The 11,535-nt window shown below is 47.9% G+C and overlaps 1 protein-coding gene across 1 annotated transcript; it reads right to left on the bottom strand.

Annotated features, from left to right (window-relative positions):
* Positions 1–5,591: 5,591 nt before the first annotated feature.
* On the bottom strand, positions 5,592–9,922 carry LOC140219639 (uncharacterized). The gene is made up of 3 exons (XM_072289566.1): positions 9,389–9,922; positions 8,311–8,518; positions 5,592–6,074 (listed from the first exon to the last, which is right to left on the bottom strand). Exons 1-3 carry the CDS (start codon positions 9,854–9,856, stop codon positions 5,680–5,682), a joined length of 1,071 nt encoding a protein of 356 aa, XP_072145667.1. The 5' UTR covers positions 9,857–9,922; the 3' UTR covers positions 5,592–5,679.
* Positions 9,923–11,535: the final 1,613 nt, after the last annotated feature.

Raw genomic sequence — 11,535 nt, 5'->3', positions numbered from 1 at the left:
GTAGACATGTAGTATGCAGCTGAAGTTAATTATTCGTACCACAATTTGTGTGAAGCATCTCGCGTTAAGAGAGCTACGAACGATCACCAGCCACCCTTCTCCATAGCCATGCATTTTCTCAACACAGTTACGAAGTGATCGGGGCTAAGCTCCGCCTTCACTGGCTCTACGCCATTACAGTACACCATGTTGTCTAGGACCGCGCGTGCGAAGCCTCTCTGCCAGCCGCATGACAGTCGACCCCAAGCAAGAGCAATTGAAGCAGTGTGCATTGCAAGCATTCTGTTGCAGCACCGAGTGTATCCAGTATCCCTCTCACCACAGGCGAGCTGGGAATTTCAATGGATTGGTGGAGGCATAAACTCAAGCGACAGCACGATGGTGCTGCAGTCACCACGCTCGTCTGCTGCCTTGCAGCATGACAGATTGCCAGTTGTTACGTTTGGGGGCGACAATGTAACCAGGGAGAACTGTGGTGCTTGCAAAAATAAAAATAAAGATCAACTCTGACGGCGGAGCTCTCGTCAACACAGTGCATGTTGTAACACAAGCAAACAACACTTGCTTTGTGCCGGAAGTGCTTTTCAGTGCAGTGAGAAACTGCCCTAGAGCATTCTGTTTTGGTTACTTGCTTTTCATAGAAACAAATTAACTAACATTCCAACTATAATGAGCATTTGTTCACCATAAAGTTGGAAAAGTTATTGATGACGTGCCCTGGGCAGCCAATTGGATAGCTCGCCCTACTAGAGTCATTAGGGAAACTTGCATGAAATGGTCAGGGGCAGCTGAAAATTCAGCCAAGTGGCATGCTGCGATCGGTAGCGATGTACATTCTTTATACTTTATAATAAGTTACAGACTTTATGTGGAGCACTTAGATGCATCAATTAATTATCAGGATGACCTACTACACAACACAGTATGTTTGTACAAAATCCTTTCAAGGTCCCTTTAACACTGTGCTACGCTATACAAACTAAAATAATACAGCTGAAAAGCCAGATGATGGAGCTGCACATCTTGAATGACCAGTTCCAGCAAATAAGCATTGGTAGTCTTTAAACATGGTAGTTCATTCAACTGTGTTCATGAATGCACACCATAACCACATCAACACCACTCTGACAGCAGTTGTGCTCAAAGTGCAACTTTGATTGCATACCTATAGGCTTAAGCATACAAGCAGTCATTGCAGCCTGCAGAACACCTACTTTAACACTGCACTATACAACCTAAACTAAGTAGCACAGCAGAAAAGCCACATGACAGAGGTGCACATTTTGAATGACCCATTCTAGCAAATAAGCATTGGAAGTCTTCGAACACTGTAGTGAATTTATTTGTGTTTATGAACGTACAACCATATCAATGCCGCTCTGGCAGTTAACAGTTGTGACGCTCAATGTGCAACTGTAAGCATAAGCATATAAAGCCAGAAGGGGACACAGGGCTTGCAACACTGACGTAATACATTGCTTGGGCTATGGCAGAAGAGAGGGCATGGAAGGATCGCCATCTGCAGATGCAAGTTGCAGCTAAGGGGGCAGTTTGGCTTACATCCTGGCATATGACAATGCAGCATTTCAGTTTTTCTCGTATCCTTTAATAATGAACATTATTGAAAAATTATTGCAGTACAACACTTCCAGCATGGTGCCTTACAGCTTGCAGTGTATATAAGTGTCGTGATATCATGATGCAGGTAGTGGTTACGCAATGGCAGAACATTGCAATGTTTTGATGCTTGCCACGACTCGCTCTGTCGCCTCCTATGCTGCTAGTGGTTGCGATGCCTAGGCATAGCCGTAAGGCCCACCAGACATGAGACTCCAGACACATCTGTAGGACCCCGATTGCCACGGCTGTATGTCTCAACTATGAAGAAGACTCACTGCACAGCCACATTGCCAACGCACGGCTTGGTTCTGCTCACGCTGCTGGTTGCTGGCATCTTTTTGGACCACCTCGACTGCCTTGCCATTCTCAGTAACTGTTCATGGCGTTGTTTATATTGTCGAGTTTATTCCTGCCTGCTCGAATGGCGTCATCTTCGGATGGGACTTCTTGTCCCGTCATAAAGCCGTAATCGACTGCGCACGCACTGAAGTTGAATTTTCACCTCTGTGTGATGCACCATTGTACGAAGATCGTGATTGCCCTTCTAAACCTGCCATGCGCGAGGATAGATATTCCGCCTGGCTCCTTCGCCGTCGTACCCATATCCTGCGATGTCATCACTGATGCAACAGTCCTTCACGCCGTCCAAAGTGTTCATGAGCCATAAAGCTCTACCACTACCCTTCGCAATGCTTGAGATCGCTGGCAGCTGCAGCAATATATACTTTTACAATCTCCTCTGTGCACCTATTATGCTGCTCGTTAGTGAATGCCTTGGCTTCATGGAACACCTCAACTCTTTGTCTTTGGTTGACGTCCCCAGAGACACTTTCGATGTCGACTCCAGCCATTTCGGCACTTGAGGAGACGTCCAGGGATGTGTTCTCGAGTGCCATCACCGATACCATCACACATGCCGAACGTGTCAACCTTCATCTCCTGCACCACTTCAGAAGTTCATTCTGTTGTACATGCGGCCCTCTAGTGAAAGCGGGGAGACATAGTTCCCAGTGACTGCGCGTGGTCGGTGATCTGGCAGCGAGTGCTCTTGTTCTTCTTGAGCTAGAACATATCTGAGAAACCATTAAACATGTGCATATGTAACTCCTCGTCTGGCCGTTTCGCTTTTCCTTCCTGCCTACAACATGGTGTCAGAAGAACGGGTTCTACCAGTGGACATCGGCTCCTAGTCCTCCTCCATGTAAACGATACCAGCAACGAAACGCCGCCGGTGAGCTGGTTCCTATATGCACATCTCGGTACTCAAGCAAAGCGAACCCTTAACGTCCAATGCCATGGCGTCATTCGTAATTCGACCGCCGGATGCCTTCAACTTTTCGTCACCGAACAAGTGGCCGAAGTGGAAACAAGGATTTCAACGTTGCCGAACCTCTTCAGAGTTGTGCATAAAGTCCGAGAAGCATCAAGTAGACGCACTACTCTACATCATGGGCGAGTGAGTCGAGGAAATCTGCGCCACTTTTGCTCTCTCTGAAGAGAAGTTCAAGAAATTCGATGCAGTCGTGGAGCAGTCCCCGTGACGCAACGTAACCTTTGAACGAGCCAGATTCAACACCAGACTGCAATAAGACGGTGAGTAGGCCAAAGATTTTGTTACTGTGCTCCACACACTTTCGAAAGACTGCGAGTTCGGTGCTCTTTGAGAAGAGTTCGTGCGCGACCGCCTCGTAGTTCGGATAAAAGATAAGCAGCTTTGCACCAGGCTACAACTCGACGCAGATCTCCCTCTTCAGAAGGCTCTTGAGTCCATCCACCAGATTGAGAGCATCCATCAGCAATGAGTCGAGCTCCGCCAGGAAGTGCTATGTGTGAACAAAGTTGCGTCCGCTCCCCAATTCGGGTACTTTGAAACAGGACAAAAGCGGCAGCTATTCACGTGGGGCAAACAAGCCATCTTCATCCTACGGCAAAAACAGCATGCAGAAACCATGCTGTTGGTGCGGTCAAGAGTGTCACCTTTGTACTCTGTGCCCAGCACGCTCGCAAGTCTGCAGAAATTGCCGGTAAAAGGGTCATTACGCCTCCGTATGCATGTTGCGGCGCCTCGATTGTGTCGAAACGCAACTTGGAGTAATCAAGACGTCTGATGCTGTAACGTGAGAGGCAAGTCTTGGTTCAAAGTCAGCCAGTAGATTTCAAAATTGACACGGGCACCGACGAAACAGTCTTCCTGAAGCAAGTACTTAAGGGGCAGACTTTTTCTTTCAGCTCCTCCTTGCCAGCTACATGGTCCAGACAGAAAGCTTCTTCCAGCCACACGAGTGGCACAACTTATTGCAAGATTGTTCAAGATACCCTGAACTGGCTCGGCTCGAGAAGCTCATGTCTGCAGCTGTGGTCAACCACTGCAAGTCATTTTTTGCACGCCACGGGATTTCTGAGGAAGTGGTTTCCGACATCGGCCCGCAGTTTTCGTCAACTCAGTTTTCACTCTTCACTCAGAACTACGCTTTCAAGCAAATTACCTCTAGCCTTCACTATCCTCAGAGGAATTAACTTGTTGAGGCTGCGGTAAAAATCAACACTTCCATGAAAAAAACTAAAGACCCTTACTTGCCCCTTCTAGCTTACAGGTCGACTCTTTTGAAGAATGGGTATAGCCCTGTGGAACTACTGATGGGTCGTCAGCTAAGAACCAAGCTTCCTCTTAATTCCACCAAGCTGACACCCCAACTGCCGGATCAAGAGAGCCTTCGGAAGTTCGAGGAACAGTCCCGGAAACTTAAAAGAAAAGACTTTGACAGACGTCACGGAGTCTGTTACCTGCCGGATCTATTCTACGAAGATGTCTGGTTGACAGACTTCAAGTGCAAAGTGACAGTACAAGCCCCAGTTGATGAGCCTCGGTCCTACTGGGTTAACACCGACACTGGTGCTGTACGCAGGAACAGGACCCAGCTAGTTCGCTATTCCCCTGCTAAAACGCACAGCTCGACTCTGCTCACGTTGCTGGTTGCGGCACCTTTTTGGATGGCGCTTCAGGCTGCCTCGCCAATCCAGGTCGCTGTGCCCTTTGCATAATAAGCCGCTAATAAACCTCTTCTCACAACGTTCAAGGGGGACCTCAATAGGTGGACAGGCTTCTGGGAAAAATGTGAACAGGCCATCTGCCTCTATGCTTTGATGCAGCAGCAGCGATCTCTGGTTTGCCCACGTCCGAATCATGCTACGCAGATGCCATTGTACTGTTGAAGGAAAGGTTCAGCGATCGAACAAGAATTATTCAGCACCATTAGACGGCACTGCAACATCTTTCAAACGTAAAATCAGCCAACGACATAGCTGGTCTTCGAAGGTTATATGATGCAACATAGCTAAACATCTGCTGTCTGCGTGCACTTAAATGGACACTAAAGGCAAGTATTAAGTCAAGATAGAGTGATGGATTAGTGCTACTTGTACAGTTCTATTTCATATTTAGAAAAAAGAACTAATTGAAATTGCCCTTGATAATTACAGAGGCGGTCGAAGGTTTATGTTTTCGCTCGACTCTGCCCTGCCCACACTTTCTCGTTTGAGTAGTTTCGTTATTGCATAGTGCTGTGCTGGTTTTGTTGGCTTGCGAAACTCGCACAAAATGCAAGTAGCAGAGAATTCACCTTCCACGTGATTTTGCGGGATTCCTGAGTGGTCTACGCCACTTGACCGAAAAGCAGCTGCAGTGGCAAATCCACTACTCTGCCTTGGCTTAGTACCGCCGTCTGCCGGGTGCCGTTTTACTCACCGACGGCAGCAAAGGGTGGTGAAGGCGTATGTAACGTCACCACTCCCCCAGTTGGGTGGTGGGAGATATTAATTTCGAAAAAGGTATTTGGGCCCTTAAGATGCAATTTTCTCGTAAACTAAGTCTTTTCTTGGCTCAAAACAAGTGTTGCAAGGTTTCTGAAATTGTATTTGAACAGTCCACACTGACTTAGTATTTGCCTTTAGTGTCCCTTTAACATGCCATCCTTAACATTATCAGTGATGCTCTGTTGCACAAGTAAATGCTAAGGACATTTGCTCAAGTGTTCTAAAGGGGATTCTAACTGTAAAATCTCATATGGAATGTGGCACCAGATACTCGTCAAGTGACGGGGGGCAAACATCAAAAAAGTCAGACACTTGACTGCCATACAGACACGTATGGCAGTTGGCAAGAAGGGTTGCCGCACGGTACATGCGCCCCACTCTCTGATATGACATCTTTTGATTTTTGTGGAAGTCCACAAAAGCAAACTCTGTGGCAACCTTGGCAAAGCCCCACTCCACAGCTTGTCGCACCCTGCTCATGCCCTTGTTAAAAAACGCTTCATAAGGCTGCAGGGTAGTACCTCCAAATGGCTTGTATAGGAGTGGGAGCAAAGGGTAGGCTGGGTCGCCATAAATGACAAACTTCCTGCCCACTGTGACTTTCTCAAGGTTCTCGTAGAGCTTGGTTTCCTTGAGAATGCCTGAAATGCAAGAATGTTTTTTTAAGATCGTGCAGAAACAGTGGTGATGCACTTTACATTCACATACTAAAACAAATATTTCATTATTAGGTAGACCTATGTAGATTCCAGGGTTCAACAGTTCAACAGAAACCCGTCTGGTCAGGAAATATTGAGCGCGGACAAAGCCTTTTTGACCGATATTAAATCAAACTGGGTCACCCAATATTGGAAATAAAATATTAAAATTTGGGTTGTATCTATAACACAATGTAAAACAGTAACTTTTTGAAGATTTTTCTTTTTAATCTACACTTTCAAAAAACATGTTCTTAAGTTGTCGCTTTTTTTTTTTAACTGTGAGCGCTTTGTTTTTCCGTTTAGCACCACGTAGCCTAAAGTCCCGTCCCCATAAGTGCATTTAACTTGCCCGCTTTACAGGGGTATAACTGTTTGTATTCCTGGAGTAATCTCTAACTCCAAAGTTACGACAAAAGGCTTACCTAAAGGCTCTACAAGTGGACCGCTTCGATTAAGTGCGTAAGCATTTCTATGCTTACCCTATGAGAAATTTATCACATAACACAATGAATGGCTCATACCCCCTTAAGCAATGGTTCATAGCCCTTAAGCAAAATATGCAACTGCTCATACCTATGTAAGGCAGAGGCTACAAGCACTGAGCAAAGTGAGGCGAACAGTGCATACATTCATTCAAATCACCCATACAACACAGAACATCATATGTTTCAATAAAGAACAAGCTCAAAACAAGCATTCAAACCATCAATAAAACACTGCATATCCCCCTCAGCAAATGTAGTGATGGTTTTGCAACACCTTTGCTAAATTAACCATAAGTTAATTAACACCAATGATCGTGGGTTTAAGTGCTGTAATGAACTCTATCTTAAATAAACCTGCCTTATGTTCGCTATCAAACGTGCAGCAAACAATCAATGAAGGTTGATAAGAGTTTATACTGGTCAGATGAAGTTCCATAATGCTGATAATGACACCAGGCTGCGTGGAGATAAGCAAGTGGCACAATGCTTCCACATACTTAGCTACCTGAGCAAGTTCTGCATGAATTTTTTTGTCATCTACATTAGCGATATCGCCAACTGTGTTTAACTCCACACCTATGCTCTATGCAGATGACAGGACAATAGTAGGAATAGACTCATCAATTCTTTCCCAAACTACATACATTATTGACCTCAACAACTTGACAGAATGGTGGAATCTCAACTCTCCAGATTAATAAATCTAAAACTACATTTATGATCTTTAACTCTACCTTTAAAACTTCAGCCTACTCTCTAGCAATGACATTCTAACAACTTAAATTATGTGCTCTTAAGCTATGTTCCTTCCTATGTGTTATTTTAGACTCCAACTTTCTTCATGCACATCAAAACAGGTCGCCTTGCGGCTATGAGCTATGGGACCTCCTTCCGTATATTTCACCCAATATGTACCACCTTTGCAAATAATAAACATTCTTCGATTTGATTGGAAGACACACTGCCATTCCCATGTGGCATTTTGCCAGGTCTGTTGTTTAGAAACGAACTCTTGTACTTGTCAAGATGTCAATATGCAGAAGATGCATGTATATTTGAATGGTCAATGTGCAGGTCTGCCAGCACACAGTTAGTGCAACAACTGTTTTATTCCTGCTGAAATAAAGTGGCCCATTGCTCCACCGTGCTGTACGATAGCTTTATTGCTACAGCCAAAGCACGACAGACGTGCAGATATGAAGTTTTCCTGCATTAAATTTTCCACAACTCGATGCCCGTTTCCCTCTTTCTATTTTCACTTGACATTTTAGGTTGTCTCAAGCCAGTGGTTGCCACACTAATTCTCATGCAACAGTGATGCACTATTCTTGACTCATGGGCTGAAAAGTGGCTCTGTTTTATGATCTCGCCACATATTTCAACTGTAAGGCCAACAACCTAAGGGTCAAGTTTCAAACCACTAAGATATGCACTTCTGTGGTGTTGTACAGCAAGCCTGATGTGTACAAGCCAGAAATAAAACCAATGAGCGCTTCAAATGCCAACAAACTTAGTTCAGAGCTTTCAGTAATCATAAATGAAAGCAGCTACTTTGCCATCAAGTAAATAAAAAGATTGGCAAATTTGGTGCCAATGTCTGAAAGCACACCGCAAGTAAATTAACAGAGGTTCAATTACCTGTGCAACTACATGCGCACAGTTTCTCGAGCTTTTGGATCACACGCACTTACCCGCATCATGACGTCGTCCCTTGAAAGGCCCATCCAGTTGGCAAAGTATGCCATTTGGGCACATCACCGCTTGATATTTTTGCACGTGGTGCCTCTTGTGCCCTGAATAGTGCTCTTGCTGGTCCACCGTTGGGCGACAAATCTGACGTGCCGTCCCATCGATGAAGGCCCAGCAATTATCAAGTGGGGCACCCTTTGCATGGACAGCCTGAGAAAAAGAATAACAGCTGAAGATTGAGCACAGGAGGAAGGTTGAAAAGATATGTTGTTGCATAGAAGTTAAGGGTGGTAAAGTGAGCAAACCTTGTCAAAGTGAGTTCCTCACTTGCAATGCTAACATAACCCCCCCCCTTCCCTCCCTCCCCAAGTTTTCTAATGTGCAACCAGCACATTTTGACGTGCATCTTCTCTGATGTGTTAAAAATGGAAGCAGACAAGGTGAAACAGCTTAACTGACTTATTTGAGCGAGGCCCTCAAGAAAATTAAGCTTACATTTTTACCTTCACGCATGATGTGCACATTGGTGTCGCCATTTGTTTTGCCCAACATGTCCAGTGGTAGCAAATAAAAAGCAACGTGCATCGAACTGTGGGTGTAATGAGCCCCCTGCATCCTTTCACTTCCATCTGCTAGATATTGCTACAGGCAACCATTCTGCCTAAGGCACTACAAGTTTCTCGATCGTGACTGGCTCCATCCAGCGAGTAACGCAAAAAAGCGAATCTCACTCGAAAATTTCGATGCAGACTGGGCTTGATTTCGATCGAGTGCCCGTGAGGCCGAGGTATCGGATGGCGCGTCCAACGTGCCGCGCTCAACGGAACTTTTCATTTCTCGTAACGCTTAACATGCGCATATACTTCGAGCTGTTGAATGTTATGCAGAAAAGCAACTTTACTGACTGAACAATAGATAGACTGTAATTATGATGAATCATTAGGCAATGCAGAATTTAATCTTAATGCACGTCTGTTTATGGAGTGTCCGGTGCCTTCGAATAAAGTTGCGTAAATGTGACTCATGTATCGACAGTCCATCGCGATTCGTGCCTGAAGGAGTTTTACTAGGCCGACTCACCTCGGAGAATTTCTCGACGGCGAGCAAGTTTAGCCACTTGTGCGCAGTCATGTCAGCCAGCAGGTGGTCGAAGTAGTGCTCTATATGAGCTAGTACTGAAGACACGACGCTTGACAGCACAGAGCTGTGCCTGTTGAACAAGAGCTCCAGCTCGCACAAACGGTTGGGGTAGGCCAGGCGTCGAAGTGTCATACAGAGCGCCTCGTTGCCTGGAACCCGGACGCGCTGGGCGCTGACGACCTCTTCGGGAATCAGCAGAGCCGATGCAAGGTCTGCCAAGTCCATCTTTCGAAAGCGAAACAAGTGGTAAAACTCGTCGCTGTCCATCGCCTCCACATCCAGCAAACCGCGGTCGTATAAATTACGGCGTGGCGCTGGCTCCGGTTGCAGGAGACAAATGTCGTCTATTTCTCTGCATGACAGAGAGCGCAGTAGGAGATCGTCGCTAAACAGGCCGCGATGTGACATTGGCACTTAGTCAACTTCACCTATGCGGTGCCCGAAGAGAAAAACCTCCAATACAACGCAGACTTGCAACGCGGTCCTGCAGAAGCCTAACCACGTACAGTGAGCCGTCGCAGTGACCCAGCAGCCAACCGGCTAACCACGGGCGCACGCACGCACCTATAAAACAAGGCTTGGGCTTGACAGCAAAATTAAATGCTGCTAGTCAAAGGTTTATAGACGTTTTGCATATATGTATATATATAAATACATATGCATAAACTAACTATCTTGGTCTCGGCACGCAGCACTTTTAATTTGCAATAGACACGATCATCATCGTCATATTACCGTTCCGTGTCGAGCAACCTGCACAGCTAAAACGTTTTCGGTCGACGCGGTACGGTAAGAGAGAACGGTAATACCGTACCGTATACCGTACTTTCCGTAGCGCTGCTAAAAGACTCTAGTCTCTAATGTTCTAACGTTTCCGTCGCGCCGCAGTCCCGGCAGAAAGGGGAGAGGGCTCCTTGGAGGCGATGCCTCCTCTCGGCGGGCCAGACGGAACCGGTCCGCAAGGCGAGAAGGAAAGCGCGCTTGCGCCTAGTGAAGCCGGCCTCCGGGAGATGGCGTGGCGGGCGTCCGCGCGCAACTCTGCCGTCTGGGTGGCGCAGCGCGAGCTCACGGCGGATTCTCTCCGGCGGCTTATCCGTTGCGTGATTTGGGTGCTTGGGTCGTGTGCACGTCGCGCGAGCTTATCGACAGCCTCATTCCCGGCGACACCGATATGTGAGGGCACGGACTGTAGGCGAAGATCGAGTCACCGTTGCTGCAATGCGTGGAGCCTGCACGCGACTCGGTGGGCGAGCAGTGGGGCGCGTTCCTCAAGGAGCAACTGTTGCAGTGCGGGCCTCGAATCGGTGAGTATCGCCGCACGAGAGATGTGCGGCGATTGCTCGAGGATGTCCGCGGCCAGATGAATGCCTACGAGCTCAGCGGTGGTGGAGGATGCTCGGTAGGGCAGGCGGCACTGGTTTTCGATGCCGAGACTCGGGGCGATGCAGGCAGCAGCCGCGGAGCCGTCCTCGAGAACCGAGCCGTCTGTGTATAGGTGCGCTCTCCCTGCCAGGTCGTCCTGTATCCTCGCTGCAGCCTCCTGTACGATGGCACAGAGAGGCGTGCGTTGCTTGGAGCGGACGCCTGGCAGTTCGAGACACACGTCTAGCGGCACTGCGAGGCTCGGTGGCGGCCAGGCTGGTGGTGGAGCCGGCGGATCAGCCACGATGTTCTCAAACAGCTGCATCATCTTGCCCACGCGTGATGCAGGGAGATCCCGGAGGAGCGACAGGATGGGGCCCGTGCCGGGGGAGGCTCGAGAGAGGCACTCAATATGGCCGAGCGCGCGGAGATCAGCCGAGAATGAAGGGGGCCAGGCGCCAGTTTCGGCGAGCGTCTCCGCCACTCGCAACATGCGGGGGAGGCCGTGGCACACTCGAAGCACCCTGCGAGGGTCGCGGTCAACGGCGCGCCACAGGGAGTCGCGCACATCACAGAGCGGCAGCGCGTAGAACACCCGCGAGAGCGCCATCGCTCCATAAACACTGACGGCGAAAGATGGGGGGCAGCCTTGCCCGCGCGCGAGGAGGCGGCGAACCGCACGTTCAACGCGGAGAGAGGCGGCGCGTAGGCTTTTCACAGCCGCG

This window comes from Dermacentor andersoni, chromosome 7, assembly GCF_023375885.2.
Source record: "Dermacentor andersoni chromosome 7, qqDerAnde1_hic_scaffold, whole genome shotgun sequence".
Taxonomy (NCBI): Eukaryota; Metazoa; Arthropoda; class Arachnida; order Ixodida; family Ixodidae; genus Dermacentor; species Dermacentor andersoni.
The sequence above is the reverse complement of the archived record's forward strand: the minus strand, read 5'-3'. Positions and strand labels throughout refer to the sequence as shown.